We start from the raw sequence: 20,573 nt of genomic DNA on the forward strand, positions 1-20,573 counted from the left end.
GAGTTATGTGTATGGTAAAGTCAGGCGACTTTCCAATGAGTATCAGGTGGCTCAAGGATGGAGAAATCTTAAAAAATGATGGAAGTAATAGAAAAACTGTTGCCCTTGATGATGCTACTGTGATTCTGTCACTCTCAAATTTGTCTCTGGACGATTCTGGAAACTACACTTGCATCGCCTCGAATGATGCTGGAAGCATGTCACATTCCTCCGTTCTGAAAGTCAAGGGTACTTACTCATCAAATCTTTTAGTAGCATGAGAATCTCTACAGTTGGTCTTGGCACTCTGTTTAGTATGACAAGTAGTGGCGAGTAAGTAGTGAGATCTCGGCAGCCTCTCTTATGCCAAGAGAAGTCATTACTCTGTCGATTCCTAAAACATACCTATAAATCCCGGTTCCCCCTGCAATGTCTATTTTATGTTTGAAGGAAGGCTAAAATCATAATTTTGAACAAGGGTGTCAAGATTTGGTGTCTTTTTATCACTTTGAGCGTTTATGAAAGAAAACAAATTCGTACTGGTCAAATGCCTTTGACTCATATTTTATTTTGAGTAGATAAAATCAATGAGAAATTATTTGGTTTTAAAATGCCTATGTATCATAATTTTTACTAAATATATTCAGTCTGTCTCAGTTTGAGAAAATCTTGAAGTGTAATAAAAGATGATATTTCTTGCCAATTTCTCGCAGATGGACGCATTCGCGCTGTAGGTTTTCCTTTATATGCTTTTCTTCCCTTCTTTCATTTTTTCACTTCAGTTGAGGCGCTGAAGTAATGAATAGTTTTTTTCCACGCCTTTCTTCCTTGTCAAATGACTTACTGTCATATTTTCACTGTCCTGAGTATTTAGCCATTATTTGAAATTCCACACTAAATACCCAAGATTTTCTTTCTTTTCGCAATGAATTTTTTGTTAAGTATGTGTTCTATTTTGATTACATCCCGATTAGCACAGTACAGCAAAAAATTGAACTAATTTTGCAATGTAATTAAGTACAATATCAGTTTTTTTTACCATGAACTTTCAATATTTTTCTCATTTGGTCAAGAAATACAGTCAATAAGAAATGAGCTCGTATGTGAGATATGTAGGCAATTTGATGTGCAAAATCAGTGAACAGATATCATACACAACACTCCAATACATTAGCAATAATTTTACCATGTAATTACAAATTATTGCAGCTTGTGCCTCTTTGGATGCTCTATTTCTAAAGAAGATGCATATTATTTTAAACTCTCAAAGATCTGAATAATTTTTTTTTAAACAATAATCTACACTCTATTCCTAAAACACATTTACATTGCAATAAGGCAGTGCAAAGAATTTTCCAATGGTTGTGACATCCTTGTTGAATGATAGCTCAAATGTAGCAGTCTTGCAGCAATCTTTAATGATTCAAGTCTTCTCCGTACTGAATGTATAATATTATGCTATTTTAAGCACATCTGACTTTTTACCTGAATTCAGATATTATTTTATTGCTTCGTTTTCTAACTATAGGGAGTAAGATACCCATTTTCGTTAAAAGTTCAATTGAAAAAAATATTACGCTGAAAAGCATGGTATGTTAGGTAGATGTACTTGGTTTCCCGAAAAGAAATTTTAAAGTTGTATGTTCCTGAAAAGAAAATATAAAAAAATAGGTATTTACGATTGTTACACAAAGGTGCATCTCGTAGATTAGAACAGCTCAAATCGTAAAATTTGTGGAAAATCTCTTAAGTAATTAGCCAAGTTTTAAGACAAAATGCACTCTGAATCTGAAGTAGGTGACTGAACGACTTTCTATAGTGCTTTTCGTCCCCTTTCCTTTTTTCACAATTTTCCGTCTTGTAAATCCATATTATTGGAAGCTCCATTGAAAATTTACACATAGCACAAGAAGTAAAATCATCATGGTCATGGGTAAATTTGAGTAATTTTACGAGAGGATGCCATTATCAAGAAGTAAATTTAATTTTTGTAGAGGTAGGAGCCTGCTATTTTCCAGGAACAATTTTCAGAAGTAAATGTACATTACCCATGTTTACTTCCTAAATATTGAGACCTTCATCATATACTTCGGACTAAGGACTAGTGGTATTCTAAATTCTCTGATTCGTTTCATATTACAAGGTGAAATAATTAATCATTGCTTTAAGACTGGTGTTTTTTCCCCCCAAAACCATAATTTCCTCTGCGTAATATGGATTCATCGTTGGGTTGCAAACATTTCATGTGTGCAAAAGAGGTCAGGAAGTTTTATTTTTGTCTTAATAAAGTTTGTTGGCTTCTTCTCATGAACTCTTTTTGAGTATGTGGTTCTACTTCTACCAAATCACAACCATTGGTTGTGAATGGTTTGAAGAGTTGTTGGTAAATGGCATAATTCTCTGATGGTTGACTCCAATTGCTCTTGTTAACTTTGTAGTTCTATTTTCTTCGATTTTTATCCGTCTATTGGACGCGGGCAAACTTGTTACATCAATTTGTTGTCTAACTTCAGCCACTATTCTCTAGTTCTTAACCATCGTTGCATAATTGTATTTGAGGTTATTTTGTGTAGGTTTCAGGAACTCTGTATCCTCTCCTCCATGTCCAAGATTTCCCATCTATGTTTTCTTTTGTTTTATTTTTTTTTTATCTTTAGTTGTGCCTTTTCCTTTTATTGGTTTAAGGCTTCTTCCTTTTTGTCTCCTCTTCTCCCCATTTTGTTTCTGTCACTACCTTTGCATGTAAATTTTCATTTTTATTTTTAGCTCTCTTCTTTGACTCTTGTGGCATTTGCATTTATTTATCGTTTTCTTACTTTAGTTTGGTATTTTTAGGTGTTTTTAATCTTGTCCATGTTTTTCTTTGTTTCATTTTTTATTTCTTATTTTTCAGTTTCTCGACTCAGTGAATTTGTCTTCATTTTTGTAAGGTCATAGAATGTAATCTTTTATATTTCTGATTATTTTGATTCCCTCTCTGCATTTCAAAAATTAGGAATCATGATTTTAAAGTTTTTAATAATAATTCTAAAATTTTAGGGTAAAAGAAGAAATACCCACTTTTCAACTTTGTAGATACCTTTTTATTTTCTTTCATGTAAGTAAATCTCTGCCTTTTATCAAGTATGAAAATTGAGGGCTAACGTCATAAAATGCGTATCTCTGTGGCAAGGTTTAAAAATCTCCTATCATGTTTTATTGTTTGAAAGGAGGAATATTCAAAATATCTCATTGGTATTATCTGGGTATATTTTTGAATGCCTGAGGATAAATCACATAATATTTTAAGGACTATTTTTGGTTATTTTTTTTTCGGAAAACATGAAACATAAACAGGGATTTGCAATGTTCTCATACAAGATACCGATTTTCCGACCTCAGTCATTGATACACATTGTCCACCTGAAGCTCTAAAGTGTGTATAGTAATTTAAATCATTTTCGATTTTCTCTTTAAAAAATGCCCTACCTTTTTCCCAGCATGTTACCTATATGATGTTCTTCTACTTTTCATCACTCTTCTAACGTGCCTGCATTTTTTTTCTTTTTATTAAAATTAATTCAATTTTTTTGATTATTCATCGGAAAATTTAGGTTATGCATGTGTAAGCTAGTGTTCTATGCTTCCTGTTGTATTGCAATATTTGGGAGCATGATTCCTTTTTTAACATTTTTTTTTTATAAAGTATCATTTGTTTTGCCTCACTGGTCTGCTTTTGTAGTCAATAAATTTCAGTTTTATCAGAACCAAAACATGCCAATTCTCTTTACTGCATGTGCTTCCTTTTTTTTTGCTTTTCTTTTTATGTACATATGTATGTATAAAAAATGGGAAAAAACCTAATAAGGAAGAGAGAATTTTCCATTCTTGTCATCAAGTGGGTACGTGAAGTTTCTCCTTCAATTGACAATGAAAATATAAAATAATCCTTTCACCTCGAAAATTTTGTAATATTTCAATCCTAATTTTTTCTCTTTTCGATTGAGGGATTCAATACTCCGACCAATTTTAATGAGCAGTTTAAAACAATTCTAATCCTGCGCATCCCCTCTTTCTCAAAAATATATATCATCTACTTTTTTCTGAAGGATTATTCATGAAATTTCTCTCTTTCCTTTTTCCCCTTTTTTTGAAGTATGTAATTTCCTCAGCAAGCTCGTCAGTATCTGCTCATTTCCAGCTTTAAATCATGTTACGCTTTTCTGAGAAATTAAAATTTCAAGATCATTCTTGCCACCATTTCTCAATTTTTGGGATTTATCGTCATGCATACATAGTTTGTTTAAGGTTCTTTAGCAGAACTTTTTTTTGCTTGCATTAACTGACTTGCCTGTTGAGGAGTATTTTAAAGCCTCTACACAACTACTCTCAGTTAAACTAAGTCTGAATTTCAATCAAGGAGTTGATTTCTTTGGATATTTTTGAAGCTTCATAATCAAGTACATATGCATTTTTCCTTAAGACGCCTGAGAGATGATTGGATTTTCACTCTCTTTTTTGACTTGTGAAGAAAAAAGAAGAAAGAGCTGAAAAAACCCTTTTTCTTTTGAAACTATCATTTTAGTTGAGAGTGTGAGAGTTGAAACTACATGTGTAATTACCAAATTAAGATGTAAGGATACAAATGTGTGACAATTCTATTGTCCAACCACAGAGTTTAAAATTGTGAAGGCATTCATATTATATCAATATCTAACTGTTTTTTATAATCTTTTAAAAATACCCATCCTTATAAATGTGTCTTACATAGCTAGTTGAGAACATTCTCAGTCTTGCTTTTTCATCAGATTTTAATCTTTAATCTCTAACCGCTATTCAAACCCGCTTTCTGATATCTGGAGAGAAGTTGTGTTTAGGCAATCAAACCCTGTTATGTATTTTTAACCATTTTGAGAAAGAATAAAAATCTCATATTTTAAATTTTGCCTTGAAAGCACATAATTATATATTTTTGTGAAGAAAAACGATTTAACGATACTTGATTAATGAAATTAAAATAGTTGCAAGAATCTAAGTAATTTTTCTTTTCAAGAAAACTAACACTACCTTAAAAGTAATTTCTGTAACATCACTATTATGACGAAAAATAGAGTAACCTTTTAGAATTAAAAGCTGTGCGACTCTTTGATAAAACACCAGAAATATGCTCATGAGTCTAATGACAATAGTTTTGTCGTTGTAAAATTTACCTTAAAATATTTTTGTCTTAAAAAAAGTTACAAAACAAAAAAAAAACAGCATTATTATTAACTGTTCTTATGTCAGGTTTTTTTCTTAGAGCTCTAACGTTGAATTATTTGTTTTTTTAACACAGTTCCGCCAAGGTGGATTGTTGAACCCTCTGACAAAGCATTTGCCCAAGGCAGTGACGCTAAGGTTGAATGCAAAGCTGACGGATTCCCACGGCCACAGGTTGCTTGGAAGAAGGCTACAGGTAAGGTTTTTTATTCTTATCTGCTATGAGTTCATACATATTCCTCAATAGATCGGCGAGTTTATGTTGCAAAAAACATAAAATACATCTCTCTACCAGACCCCCTCAACCTCCCCCCCTACTTCTAAGCACACAATATCCTCCTATCAAATACACGTTGAACTAATCCTAAAAGCCACTCAAACTCTCTTACATGTGTGTAAAATGTCAAATTTTAAAATCTTTTGCCATGGAAGGGATACAATTCTTCCATCTAGTCCCTTTTTGATTTGTAAGAGAGATTCTTAGTTGGTAATGTTAATATACGTAACTAGAGCTCTTTGGAGTCTACAGCTCAGTGATTTCAGCAGTGTGGGGTTTGTGGATCTTCTACGAAAAAGTGTAAATTTAATGTTATTGCTTTAACAGGTAAATCCCCTGGAGACTACAAGGATTTAAAACCAACATCCAATGTTAAAGTTGAGGATGGAACTCTATCAATAAGCAACATTCAAAAGAATAATGAAGGATATTATCTTTGCGAAGCAGTCAATGGCATAGGCTCAGGACTCTCGGCTGTTATCATGATCAGCGTTCAAGGTATGTCTGTCCAAAATCAATCTTGAAGATGACACTCAAATTTATATTTTTTAAAAATATGTATGGAAAATCTGTAAAGAAGGGTTTTAGCCGTATTTTTTAAGATTAATTTTTTATTGTTTCGATTTGCACTAAAATCCCTTTGAAGCAAAGGTGAAGTACCCATCATGAATTTTTATCATTTTACAGTAAAAGAACAACAATGAGTTATCTAAAATTATAACAAGGATCGTATAATGATTAACAGGAATTAAATTAACAAATGTTACTTATTAAGAAGGTTGATGGTTATTTTCATGCAAAAATTAATTCACATGATGAGAAGCCTTCACGATATGATAGTTTCCTACCAACTACGATTTTGCTCTCCTACAAACAACGATTTGTCCAAGTATTGATGTATTTGAATGAAGCTGTTACTTATTAAGTCACTCTGATTTTTCATGTTTATCGAATTTGACTCAATAATTGGGCGGTTCAAACGCTCAACTTTTATAATAAGTGCAAAAAAATAAATTGTAAAATCTTAAAGGCGGAAAATCGATATGAGACAAAAGTAGCACTTTTCATACTACCGTCTCTCTACATTATACGAATCCGTAAAACTAGGCTGAGGAAGAGAAACCACAGCCTAGTTTCACGGCGCAGAGGGAAGAGAGTAAATGCTGGACCATTAAAAAATTAAGTTACCATCAAATTAAGCTTTACTTTTATACATTTTTGACTTAGAAAGTAAATCTGATTAACTTTTTTTTTGGATACCATAAGATTCAAGAACTAGAATCTTTGACTCACTCGCATTATTATTTGTAATTTTCTAGCTCCTCCCCAGTTTGAATTTAAACTCAAGAATCAAACTTCGAGACGTGGGGAACCAGCCGTTCTTCAGTGCGAGGCGAAAGGTGAAAAACCAATTGGTATTCTGTGGAACATGCACAACAAGCGCCTGGACCCAAAAAGCGATAACAGGTAATACATTTGCACTCTCTGAAAATATTACATCTTTGAAAAAATCTCATGCCATCTTGCATATTAACTTATTTTGGCATCACAGATTCTACATGACAGCATGCATAGTAATAAATAAATAAATGTAACTAATGTATTCAGTCAGATTGCATCGCTCAAATGTAAACATTTTTTTATAGAATGCTGTCATATCATCTGGGAATGTTGCTGTCTGTTAGCTATGTTTTGGATGGGGTGATGGTTCTCTAGCTTCGAGAGAAAGTAAAAAAGCAGGAAGAGGAGAGGGGGCTCCACAGAATGTTACTGATACAGTACTTTCTCTCTGTAACGAGGAAATCAGTCGGTCCCTCGAATTTCCTAAATTAAATATCGATTATTGTAATAACAAGAATCTCTCTGTATCAACGAAATCAGCCGGTCCCTTGAGTTCTTGTTACAGAGAGAAAGTACTGAAAGTAGTTAAAAGAGTTGATAAACAGTTTTTCTCCTCTTAAAACCGGCTTACAATTGAGTGGCTCTATGAAGTTTGCTTTAAGCAGTTAAGTTATGGTTCCCCTTTTTTAATTTTATGCTCACAAACGTTTAAAACAAAAAGCCCTGCGTAAAATTTTACATTGGTTTTCCTTACCAGCACATAACATCATATCATTTTTTACCACTTTTCTCTTGTTTCAGGTATACTATCCATGAAGAGATCTTACCCAATGGCGTTTTATCAGACTTAAGTATTAAAGCTACTGAAAGAGGAGACTCGGCGCTTTTCACTTGCGTAGCAACCAACGCCTTTGGAAGTGATGATACAAGCATTAATATGATCATCCAAGGTAATTAATTTTTTGCGCCATAATGATTATCTCTAATTTTATATTTTTGTAGGCCGCAAGTTTTTCAGTTGTACATGTACAGTTGGTTGGTAAATGTGTTTGATAAATTAATGTATGCTCTATAGGTTTTCAAGCATTGCCTGGATTTGAATTCATTAATTTTGAGTTATCAAAAAAGAAGAAAGGGAACAAGGCTTAAAATTTTATTTTTAATTGTATTCTTTTGTTGCCTCTTCTTATCCGAACATGAGTCCTTTCACAATTAATGAGCCAAAATAACCAAACTAATCAACAAACAAAAGGAGGTTTAAATAATTGGACCCTAAACTGCGGAAGTATTTGACAAGGACTTAAAAACTTAGAATAATTATTTCCAAAGGGAGTTTTGAGGCATTTTTCTCCTCAAATAAAGAAACTATCTAAATTTTTTTTTTTGTAATTTTGCAGAGGTACCAGAAGTACCATATGGCTTAAAAGTTCTAGACAAGTCAGGCCGTAGTGTCCAGCTGGCCTGGTCCGCTCCTTATGATGGCAACTCACCTATCAAACGATACGTAATTGAATACAAAATATCCAAAGGATCTTGGGAAACAGACATTGATCATGTTCTCGTGCCTGGTGAACAAACGGTTGCAGGAGTCTTTACTTTACGTCCAGCTACAACTTACCACTTCAGAATTGTTGCAGAAAATGAAATTGGGTCCTCAGAACCATCAGATACTGTTACGATCATCACAGCAGAAGAAGGTATCAAATCCTCCATAATCTACTTTAAAAATTGGGCTCTTGACACAAATTTAACATTTTTAGAAACCATCTAAAGAATCTTTATTCTCGTGAGATCAAAATAATTAGTCCAGTTAACAAATATTTGTAATATTTCTGCAAAGCTGTAACTGATGCTGCACTTTGGTTCGTCAAAGTATTTAAAAAGTATGAAAAAAGACTTAATATTTCAACAATTTTCTCCTTTGCACTCATTCTAATATGTGAAAATTTCTTACCATTATCGCAAACTGTAAAACAGTCCTCTATAGATATCCTTGTGCTTTTGGCTCTTGTCAGTACATTTTATAATTTTTACTTTTCAGCACCAAGTGGTCCACCGACTGGCGTCAAAGTTGATGCTGTCGACCAGTACACTCTGAAGGTTATGTGGAAACCACCCGAGCGAGAACATTGGAATGGTGATATTCAAGGATATTACGTTGGCTACAAACTAACTCAAACAGCTGATAAACCGTACATTTTTGAAACAGTTGAGTTCCGTAAGGAGGAAGGGAAGGAGCATCACCTACAGATTGTCAATCTGAAGTAAGATGTTCTATTTATTTCTAACGGAAAATTCATCAAAAACTTAATTAAAAAGTATTAACAGATAGTTAAGCGAGATCTTTTTGTCTAGTAGAGAAAGGAATTGAGTTCCTTGTTCACAACAGTGAATTTGAATTAGTTCCAGCACATGTTTTTCACAACTTTTACAATTTCTTGAAATACTAAGGAAGAAAGAATGAATTTATTTTAGCAACCACACTAGAGTTGAACAATTCGTAGTTAAAATTAAACCGATAAACTAACTCTTTTAACTTGAATAAAACAAGTTCCTCTTTCAAAATATTCATTCGAAAGATTGTTTTTTTACAAGGTTATAAACTACAGGTATATCCAACCGCCAACTTTTCTGCCAAAATTGAAACTAACACTCCCATCGCATTAAAAAAAAAATTCAACTTTATATGAATGTATTGATTGTAATATTTTTAGACACTAGAATGCTTACTTTGAAAAGTTCAGTTGAATTTTTTAATTTTAGTTTGAACCTCATCAGATACACTCTGGAAGTTGCAATGAAAATCGCCATAGCTTCATTTCCAAAAATAAAGAAAAAAAGAGAGGGAACACCGCCGATAAACAAAGAACAAACTATACAAAACATTGCCAGAATTTTCCAGTCTCTAATTCCCTCCTAACATTATTTCTAGAACCTACACACAATACTCTGTAGTAGTTCAAGCTTTCAACAAGCTTGGAGCCGGCCCAATGTCCGAAGAAGTGAAACAGTACACGGCTGAGGGCACCCCAGAGCAGCCTCCTCAAGATCTAACTTGCACGACGCTTACATCACAGACCATCCGAGTTTCATGGGTATCGCCCCCTCTGGAAACAGCTAACGGTGTCATCAAAGGTTACAAAATAGTCTACGGCCCCAGCGACAGTTGGTATAGTAAGTTCATTCAAAGTTTTACATCTCCTACTCAACAATGATATTAGCTCTCAGTATTATTCGAATTCCGTATTTCATTTGAATGTTATGGTTTTCTACTATCTAATAAAACCTCTTACGCACTTTCTCCCACACGATTTTTTCATGGTTTGTCTGGTCCATCATTTCAACTTCACCCAAAGGTATTTTTATTATCCTCCTTAAATTTACCGTAAATTTTAAGTTGATCCAGAATTTTCGCCTTAAAATTTTCTGTCCTGTCATCAAATATATAAATATCTCTGCTAAAGTTGTATGATTCTGTGGAAGATTAGACATTCTTTTGTCAAAAAGAGAATATAAAGTATTGTAAGCTTTTTTATGAAAATAGACCAATTTATCTCTGCAGTATGAGATTCACCCTTTCTACGTTATCCCAAATGCTTAACTTGCCTTGGTTAAATCAGTTGACTCTCGCTGGTCTATTCAACTGAGCAGAATTTTATGCCACAAATCCTTACCTTATAATCATTTGCCTTAAAATCACATGCATTAACCTTTTGATAGTTAATTAATTGAAACCAAAAAAATAACATTCAACAAAAAATTACATTTGAGCTTACTATTTTACTGAACTAGTAGCCTAAAGAACGTTAATCACAATTTAGGTGCCTAAGTAGGGAAATATTTGTTTAGATACAGTTTTTATTTAAAGTGAAATTTTCATTTTTTTTCTCTCAAATTTTTAACTTGTTTTTTTGTTATTTTTTAGATGAGTCTACGAAAGATACAAAAATTACGTCTGCCAGCGAAACTATCCTGCATGGTCTGAAGAAATTCACAAATTACACAATGCAAATCTTAGCTTACACTGTTGGAGGAGACGGAGTCAAAAGCAGTCCAATCCATTGTCAAACTGAACAGGATGGTAAGAGAGGATGATTTTATTTGGAAAAATGTGGTTACTCTTCAATCAGAGCACTACTTGCCAAATTAGTAGATCACTATCTGCTGTTTATGCTCATTCACATTAAAATGAAGTGACTTGCTTACTTTTCTCCTCCATCATACAGTATTGTTCTGTCTTGACTACCAAAAAAATTTTACCTATAATGTTGAATATTTAGTGTGTCTTATTTTAGATCTTCAAAACATAGATTTTAACGCTCCATCACTCACGTAAGGTATTCAAAGACCCCAGTATTTTGCTTGTTCCATGTGGTGACAAGTGATTTATTTCTCGCAATTAATTCATCGAATAAATGAGTGAAGAATTATTCTACAAAATCCCAGAAGATTTACTCTCACGCTTTTTTTTTTTTTTTTTTTTTTTTTTTTTTTTTTTTTGCAAAAAACTTAGATTCTAGCCATTTTTTGACCCATAGCATCATTGGCGTCATTTCTGGAATGGAGTTAACTGAAGTTAATTTTTTTCCATCAATCCTTTCAAACACAGTTTGAACAGTACAGCTTGAAGACAATTTTTTTTGGAAAAAAATCAAAATGGTTGATACCAGCAGCAAAAATATGATCTTGGCATAATTCTTCAGGTCGCAGGTTACGGAGGGCTAATGCACTCTTGTATCACTTCATTTGTAAGTGGCAGTGTTTGCTAGGTAGTCGTTGATCATTAGTTGAAGGAATGGATCATCATAGCTCATACGGAATTACCAAATACGTACACAACTAACTCCTATTTCAAATCTAATGTGACATTCTTGGAATATTTCCAGTCCCTGAGCCGCCAATAGCTGTGAAAGCACTTGTTATGTCGGAGGAATCTATTTTAATCAGCTGGAAGCCACCAATCCAACCCAATGGGATAATTACTCAGTACACTGTGTATGTAAGAGTGGATAGTGAAGAAAACAAGGTAAGTTACTTTAATATCCTTTGATATTTAAAATAATATCTCAAAATAGCTGAAATAACAAATGATTTTAGAAAGGTTCTCATAAGAAGAGAAAAAAAAAGAAGGAAAGAAAGGACCTTAAATCAAACAAAACCATACCGTATTTTGCTACTTTCAAGTATCTATCCCTATACCCCTGTTCAAGTGCAAATTTTCTATTTGAGCATTTGTGTATCACACCTGCCACAGACACGTAGGTAATAAAGTTAATATACTGTGATTATAAATAAAATCAAGGTCTGGTGATTTTTTTTGTGCTGTCAGGAAATGCTAGGTTAGTGATCAAAATGTGCAGAAAATCCAGCTGTATAATTTCAAAGTTATTCTGATACTCTCCTTTATGATACAAGGCGTGATATGATTGGTTTTCGCACTTTCTTAAGTTTTTGTTATCATCTTTTTTCTTCTACTATTTTCTTATCTTACTTTAAATATTAATACTGGATGTTTTTTGGTGCAAAGGAGGAGCCAAGCAGTCAAAAAGTTCCGCCATTCCAAATGAGTTACGAAGCATCTGGATTGAAACAAAGTGAGCGCTACGAATTTTGGGTCACTGCCTCAACCAATATTGGAGAAGGCCAACCTTCAACTACTGTCGTCCTTTCACCGAGTAACCGAGTCCCTGCCAAAATTGCCTCATTCGATGATGTTTTCACTGCCACGTATAGGGAAGACGTGAAATTACCTTGTTTGACCGTTGGCAACCCAGCTCCGGAAATTGCTTGGAAAGTAAAAGGTGTTGACTTCGAATCGAATGAAAGAATGCGCCAGTTACCGGAAGGATCCCTGCTTATCAAATCAGTAACACGGACGGATGCTGGAGAGTACTCTTGCTCTGTAGAAAATAACTACGGCCAGGATTCAGTCACTCATCAGCTCATGATCCTTGCTCCTCCGCACAAGCCAATTGTCACTTTGACCTCGTCGACCACCAATTCTATAACGATGAAGCTTCAACCGCACCAAGGTGACACAGAACCGATTCATGGCTATACTGTTCGCTACAAGGCTGAATTTGGAGAGTGGGAGTCCATTCAGGTTCCAGCTTCTGCCCAAAAGTATACCATCGAAAACCTTTGGTGTGGGTCTAGATACCAGATTTCTGTAACTGCGTATAATGGGTCAGTATTTTTCAGCGAACCTTTTTGATGTGAACGTCTTTCATACTTTCAAAATTTTTTCATTGGCTCAAGTTACGCGGAAATAAGTTATCGGTGAATAATGAATTGTCAAAAAAGAAATCTGTTCAGATATTGTTTTATTTGTTTTTTTAAATGAATTTTCATCGCTGAGTTGATGCGTTTTATGCTTTTTTCATCATGGTAAAAGAAGTAGAAAGATAAAAAAAATAATTTGATCGTATAATTGTCACAAGCATTTCCAAAAATTTTAATTTCATATTTTATGATCAATTGTAATGCTTGTTTTGAAATCTTCTCTCCTTCATTAATCATATTTATGGAAGATTGATTTGTCCAGAATAATATGTAACCAATAAACTCAATTATTTTTGCCATTCCTGCCTACACCTGGTGTATAAATTCTGCTCAATCACTGAAATTTAGATTTTCTTCAGTATAACACAGTTTTACTAGAAGTATACACATACTAAGTATCCTATATGTATTATTTATATTTCAAAGTGTAGTGCAATAAAATTCCAGGATAAGAAACTTTGATAATTCTAACTTCTCTTCCTGTATTTTCATCTTATTTTGCGCAAAATAGTGTGTGAATGTCTACAGTTGTCCAATCAATACCAGATCTTACCCTTAAAATTATACCTCCTGTTTTGGTTTCAGAATTGGCACTGGTGATGAATCTGATGTTTTAAACACAAGAACCAAGGGTTCGAAGCCAGTCATACCAGATGCTAGTAGGTTCATAGAAATTTCAACAAACAGCATAACCCTCCACTTAAGTGCTTGGTCTGATGGTGGCTGTCCAATGCTCTATTTCGTAGTCGAACACAAGAAAAAGTGAGTGTGAGCCCTTTCAAGCATCGTTCTTTTTCGCTTTCCTTCAAATTCGTTTTAAATTGAATTTTTTCCAAGTGTAAATTTTGCTGCTGTTCGTGATTATGTAGTATATTTCAAAAATCTCAGAAGTTGGAATTCTATCATGATTAACATCATTGCAGAATCTCACCTTACTTAAGCTGGTGTAAAGGAACAAAAAACAAGTGTTTTCGTCTTCTCTAGAAAGCCTTTGGTAGACCACTTTACTACTGATCATATTTAAAACTTTTCACATGGAAATTGAAAGACAAAATGGCACATGCTAGATTTGATGTTCTTGAAATCGGTTGCCTTGCTTGCGAATTACTCTTAATAGCTAGGGAAGCATAATTTCATTCGAACGCATGCCAATGAACACATGAACAGTTTTTCTACTTTAAAATGTGGAATTTTAGAATTTTCAAATCTTTTCATTACATTCTAATTTAAAAAGTACAAAGCAATGATGCGTAAGAGCTCGATTTTTTAAAAGTTTCTGAAAGAAGCATTTTTTAAAATTGAGTTAAAGAAACTAGTTTTCATAAAAACACTAACTATATGTGGTTTTTCAGGACACTCACTGAATGGATTCAAATCTCAAATAATGTGAAACCTGGTGGGAACTTTGTAGTACTAGATCTAGACCCTGCAACGTGGTATGTTTTACGTGTTACGGCCCACAATAATGCAGGTTTTGCTGTCGCTGAGTATGATTTTGCAACTCTAACGGCCACCGGAGGTATTACAAGATTAATTTTCTTCCTTTTAAATTGAAACATTTTTTCTAGTAGTTCCTAAGATAATTATAATTCTAAAAAAATGGGCAACTTTCAAGAGAAGCAACAAAAAATTGCTCCAGAAGTAAAATAAATCAATATCAGAATTTTTTCCACTGAGTTAATTCTATTCTCTTTCATGTCAGAAGATGCTCCCTGACACATTACATTTCAAGATAATCTGTTTTATTTGGTTGGCAATCTAAAATTCAAATGAAAGTAAATTGTGTTAAACATTATTTTCTGCCTCGTTGAGTTACGCCATGGCTACAACAGTGCGCCTCAATCACACTTTTAATTTGTGAAGAGGAGCAAAAATTCCCTCAGAATTGAAATACATTCCTTCTTGATCAGCGTTGTCTTTGACAAGTTTCACCTCCTCTTACTATCTGTCGGAGTATTTCCCTCCATGAAAGTCGTTTTTTTCACAGATTGAAATTAAGGAAGTATATTTTCCTACAGCAAGATGATTGTCCATTTTTTTTATTGTTTAATTAATTAATTTTGATCAATCTCTGCAGAAATAATATCAAATATATAAAAACAAAAAGGCATACTATTTCTTAACATAAATGAGACAATCTTCAATCACTGAAAGTGAAAGAGTAGAATATCGGACGTCACTTTAAACTTTTTAGAAAACAGTATGCTTATTTGAACATAAAATCTTGATTTTCCTCCGTTGATTGATTTATATTTTTTTTTTAGTAATTCATTCCATCATGCTCATAAGTGGTACACATACAAAATGATCTTGCCATCATTTTCTGTGTTTGAATAAAATTACTTTTAAATCCTATAGAAGGGGAATAGGTTTGGAAAAAAACTACCCATGTTTAAGTAGAACCTTGAGACTTTGGCCATTATCAAAAGAAAATTTTGAAAATGAAAGTTATTACAATTTTATTTTTCTTTTGAAAGCACAATTGGCATTTAATGTTTGACCTGGAAAAAGTCAGACATGTATGGCTGTCCAGTTATGTATGCAGCCAATGAAATAGAATTGAATTTAATAAGCTCTAAATTAAATGGCTTTAAATTTGCTAAAATCTTGAACTGAAATTGGTGAATACGGGTTGATTTCAGGAACAATAGCCCCGGCCAGGGAGCTACCTGATTTCGGAGGCTCAAGCGAAGCCACAATCCGCCTCCTCCTGGCAAATGCTTATTTAATTGTTCCTGTCGCGTGCTCAATTCTAGTCGTCATTGTAGCCGTTTTTGTTTTATGTTTCTTCCGCGACAAGCGCATGAATAACAAAGGTAAGAAGAGTCAAGTAATTCAACGTTTTGTTTGTAGGTACTATTGCACCAATCCAACTTGATCCAATTGCGATCCATGAGTACCTGCCGTGGATTCCACCGTGGATGGATTTCAATATCTTCATATCAGCCGCTGTCTCACTTCTCGTCTTGCTCGTTGGCATGATCGTCATTTGTTATGGTATCATGCACCGACACCGTGGTCCAGAATCGACTAGACTACGAGGTGGCTTTTGAAATTTTCATTTTCTATCCACCTCTAAATCCTTTTAACTAGCCTTTCCTCTATATTGACCGACTTTTTTAAAGAAGAGTCAAGTAAATTTTGGCTGTGCCATTTGTCAAATGAGTGGCACTTGATCAGAGATGATGGAATCATGTATTTAGGAGATGTGGGTTTTGCGAAGGTTTTCGAAGTGTTGATGTTGCAGTTATGAGTTTTTAAACTATTCAGAGCATCAATTATTAATCTCAATTATATTTCCAGCGTTTGAGACACCTCATTTAAACCTGCATTATTGCAAGGTGAAAATTCTAAAACCTCAGGCTCCATGATGCCTTTGGTCAAAGAAAGTTCTCTTGTGATGAATCTTTAACTGTGAGAAAATTTTATAGAACAGATTTTTTCCTGTCAATGAACCACCATACAGGGTAAAAAATTAAGCCCTACAGCGCAAGTTTTCTCATAAAAATTTCACTTGGATGATCCCAAAATCTTGTTGAAATATTCTCGCTTTGTGATGTAACACGAGCACTCTTTTATTTACAATAATTGAATGACTTATACTTAAAAACAAGAATCGTTTAAAGGAGTGCAATGAAAGTCAAGCATTTTTTTATTATTAGATGTACTTTCTCTCATGTGTTCAACTTTTTATTTTCAGATGATATTGTTTACAACCAATCGATGGTTGGCGGTAACACAATGGACAAGCGAAGACCAGACTTACGAGATGAACTTGGCTACATTGCTCCCCCGAACCGTAAACTCCCACCAGTCCCAGGTTCCAACTACAATACATGTGACCGAATCAAAAGAGGTGCGACCATAAGTAAGACCAATCTATTCCTTTTAAACGTTTCAGTGTTGGACCCTGTCTTTGTTGCTTGCTTGAGTGTTGTTTCCAGCTTGAGCAGTTCAGTTCAACACATCCTCTTACCCCTTCAATTTTGGTATGCGTACCACGCAGCACTTAATATAGAGCACTCGAGGAAACTTGAAATTTTGAGCAACACAGTATCTTCCTCTTTTTTTGAGATTTATGGGAATTAACAATAAATGCTGCCATACCCAAAAATTTAAAAAAAATGGTTTGAACGGTGAGTGCTCAAAATTTGAAGGTCTGTAAGTAAGTATCCAGGAAAATGTCAGAGAAAATGAAAATTGTTTATTTCTAAAACTATGGCCCTTGAGCAAGAACTAACGGTTAATCATTAACCAACAAATTTGTGAAATTTAATAATTAAAAAATAAGCTAATACCCTATCAGAGTTCAAGCATCTTATTATGTCAGGTAGAATTTTGTGTCAGAAGCTAGAAGGAAAACTTTGGGCTTCTTCCAAAGCTTTGAAAGTGAAGCAGTGTCATTTTCCTTCAGAGATTCATCACCTTTGTAAAGTCATCTCATGTCTGGAGGAAGCTTTATTTATGGAAGTAAAAAATGTTAATACATTTTGGAATTTATAGAAAACGCAGTGCACCTCCTCATTAGTAATAAAAGACGAAGTTTCAATTTGATGAAGTTAAATTGTGGTCTTAGCAAATCATCAACCAGTGTGCTGTAATTTTAGTCAATCAGTAGATGATCAATTTATCGCTACACATTTTGCTCTTATGAAAGAGCTATTGGCTGCACACTTCTTGCAGCGTAATTTTTAAATCTAGTTTTCAAGTTCCTCTGACTTTTGTCTGTTACTTTTCTTAACTGCTCTCGCAGCATATTTGTAGTATTATTTAAATTACTATTCTTGTGAACGTTAGCTGATGCATGATATTTTCTGAAGCACATTAGTTACCATGCTTTCTAGTTTGTTTCGGAATTTCATGTATCATATTTTTCCCACTTATTTTATGAATAAATAAATAAATAAATAAATGAATTGATTTACATCCCTCTTCAACAGCTACCAAATGAATATTTGAAAGAAGTCAGTCTACATGAAGCATGCTCTCATCTCCTCTTTCATAATTTAAACATGTATCCAACAATCAAATATCTCTAGTTGGTCTTTATTATTTAATCATCAACCATAATTTTCTTTTAAGTTGTTCTCTTTTTATTTGCTCATTTTACTTTATTTCAAGTTTTTCCGCCTCATCTGTAGAGTACTTGATCTTTTTAATATGATTTAACTCTCACCAAGATGAACAAGAGCCCTCTTATTTTTTGCTCGTCCATGCCTTGCTTCCTCTTAAATGTGCTCTTCTCATCATTTGAAACACCGCTAAAACCTTTAATAGAAGAAGTGAAATCTTGCGACTTGGAATAAAATTGAAATGAGCGACTAAATGGAAAAAATTTTGGTGAGTTTGCTCCAACGAATCATATGTCATAGGTTATCCAAATTCTTGCCGCGGACATGCAACATGGAACCCTCGAGGAAGGCACATGTATGAAGAACTGCCCCCAGGTAGGGGTAGGTTACCGCCTTGCGTGGGCTCTGATGAGACTATGTATCATTCACATGGAGGTAATTGGAGCTTCAAGTCTGAAATTAACTCTAATTATCATTGAAAGAGCAGAAAACGTGTTTAATCTAAGGTTTTTTTATTGTCGTCTTGATTTTTTGAGCGTTTGGAGTGATGTTGTTTTGACTTATAAATCCAGTGTTAATCAATTTTTACCAGTCGATAATAATTTTCCACCATTGATAATAAAACAAAGAGAGCGTAAATCTATCAACTGCATGAAGTTACAGCAGATCAAGTCAATTTTTTGGGGATTGAAGTCTCAACTTATCAAAACGGAATGCTCTACTTCTACTTCATTTTTCTCATTTTCTCCCCTCAATTTTATATTTTGAAACAGATTTGCAAAAAATTATCTTTATATTTCTTTCCCCAAGCAATTTTAAGAAAATCTTGCAATCTTAAAGACGTATGCTCTGTTTTTCAATTTTCATTATAAATATTCCACAAGTAATCCAGTTAGAAGTCGTGGACTGAATGGTCCCCTGTGTGCATGTCATTCAGCAAGATTTTCACTTGTTACAAATTACTTAAAAAATTTAATAGGATCTTTTAGGTAAATGCAGTCATACAAGGAAAAATTTGGAGTTATGTCTTGGATAACACTTAAAGTATTTTTTATTTTCATCTTAAATTTTGATATTTTTCTTTAAGTAGTCAAAAACAAGAAGATAAAGTCACATTTTATTTTTTAAAAGTATCGATTCTTTTCGTTCCTTTGTGAACACTGCATGAATTTTTTTTACCGTTAACTCCAGATTTCTTTAGTTCTTGTCCAGTTTTTTTTCTTTCTCTCTCTCTCTCTCCCTCTCTCTGTGAATTCTCTAGATTTCTCAACAGTGATCACTCAGTTTGATGCATGAAACATAGTTGTCCCCCGTCGCTTTCTTATTTTTTAGAATTACCTTTGTGAAACTGCTGAATTTGTCCAAGTTTAATTAAATGACAGTGGTTCAAGTGAAGTAAAAAATAATGCATGTACTCACTAGTAAAATATGATTTTATTAAGAAAATTATCAGTAGAAACAATCTTGACGGAAGTGTCAAAAACTTCGAATTTCAGTGGCACCTTAAAATATATTTGATGAGAAAAGAACTAAGAAACCATTTCTTTCAGTCACATACATGTAAAAATGGATTGGATAGCTTGTTTTTATTTTGAATGTTTGTCCATCTGTTTGTTACACTGTGTTGTGTTCTTAAAACTATTTTTTTCCAAACAAATTAAAACCTGTAACTTGTTTCATTTTTAGCTCCGCAGATGCTACAGTTCATGTAAAATTAAATTAGCTTGGGATGGAGTTACTCATTGAGTGGTTTTCACCAGTGGTGTAGCATGTTTTGCAATGTATCGATTGATCTGCTATTCAAACCTATGGAAAAGGATCGATAAAGAGGGTGTTCGCAACGAACACCTTAAGAATGGATTCTTTACCATAGCTTCAAATGGGGAAATATCGATAATCGATCATTCACGCTTCGCCACTGGTTTTCACTCAAGTCATACTAGGGTATATACAATCTCTCCCACAAAGAGGAGTCAAAGAAAAGTGATTCAGCTTAAATCCCTCTGGTGATGTAAAATTCACTAAAGGCAGAGTCATTACATGGCAAAAATTGGGGTTTACCAAGTGAAAAAGTATGAGCCTTGTCTGTTATCTTATGTAATAATTTCAGACAGTCCTTCAATTTTATTTTTTTTTTGCAGGAGGAGGGTCTAGCAAACCCAAAAATTTGTGTTTGTGACTTAATATTCCTTACGGGTGCTTTTTAGTGAGTTTTTTGCCATCTTCTCTTTTCATGAAGAAATATCAAGAAAAAAACAACAGTCCTGTGCACAAAACGTATGTTGGCAACAACCGTGAGCAACTAGTTCCATGTAAAAGTAAAAATCGTAACCATTTAAAGTATTCGGATATGATTTATTTTTGTGTTGTTTTTGCGCATCTTC

The 20,573-nt window shown here is 33.8% G+C and overlaps 1 protein-coding gene across 40 annotated transcripts in view; it reads left to right on the forward strand.

The window, feature by feature from the left end:
- Nucleotides 1–20,573, forward strand: part of Dscam1 (Down syndrome cell adhesion molecule 1) — a 165,276-nt gene that overhangs the window by 119,392 nt on the left and 25,311 nt on the right. For 39 of the 40 annotated variants that reach the window (XM_072298954.1, XM_072298957.1, XM_072298924.1 and 36 more), the window contains 15 exons: nucleotides 5,294–5,413; nucleotides 5,822–5,992; nucleotides 6,814–6,961; nucleotides 7,637–7,785; nucleotides 8,233–8,532; nucleotides 8,877–9,099; nucleotides 9,768–10,009; nucleotides 10,761–10,916; nucleotides 11,722–11,861; nucleotides 12,363–13,021; nucleotides 13,703–13,879; nucleotides 14,470–14,636; nucleotides 15,971–16,159; nucleotides 16,818–16,973; nucleotides 18,490–18,624. In XM_072298954.1, coding sequence (XP_072155055.1) covers nucleotides 5,294–5,413; nucleotides 5,822–5,992; nucleotides 6,814–6,961; nucleotides 7,637–7,785; nucleotides 8,233–8,532; nucleotides 8,877–9,099; nucleotides 9,768–10,009; nucleotides 10,761–10,916; nucleotides 11,722–11,861; nucleotides 12,363–13,021; nucleotides 13,703–13,879; nucleotides 14,470–14,636; nucleotides 15,971–16,159; nucleotides 16,818–16,973; nucleotides 18,490–18,624 — 3,132 coding nt within the window. Of the gene's footprint in view, nucleotides 1–5,293; nucleotides 5,414–5,821; nucleotides 5,993–6,813; nucleotides 6,962–7,636; nucleotides 7,786–8,232; nucleotides 8,533–8,876; nucleotides 9,100–9,767; nucleotides 10,010–10,760; nucleotides 10,917–11,721; nucleotides 11,862–12,362; nucleotides 13,022–13,702; nucleotides 13,880–14,469; nucleotides 14,637–15,759; nucleotides 15,934–15,970; nucleotides 16,160–16,817; nucleotides 16,974–18,489; nucleotides 18,625–20,573 lie in introns of all 40 variants that reach the window. The other variant, XM_072298948.1, reaches the window with a different exon arrangement.

The sequence above is a fragment of the Bemisia tabaci genome, chromosome 3 (assembly GCF_918797505.1).
Source record: "Bemisia tabaci chromosome 3, PGI_BMITA_v3".
Lineage (NCBI taxonomy): Eukaryota > Metazoa > Arthropoda > Insecta > Hemiptera > Aleyrodidae > Bemisia > Bemisia tabaci.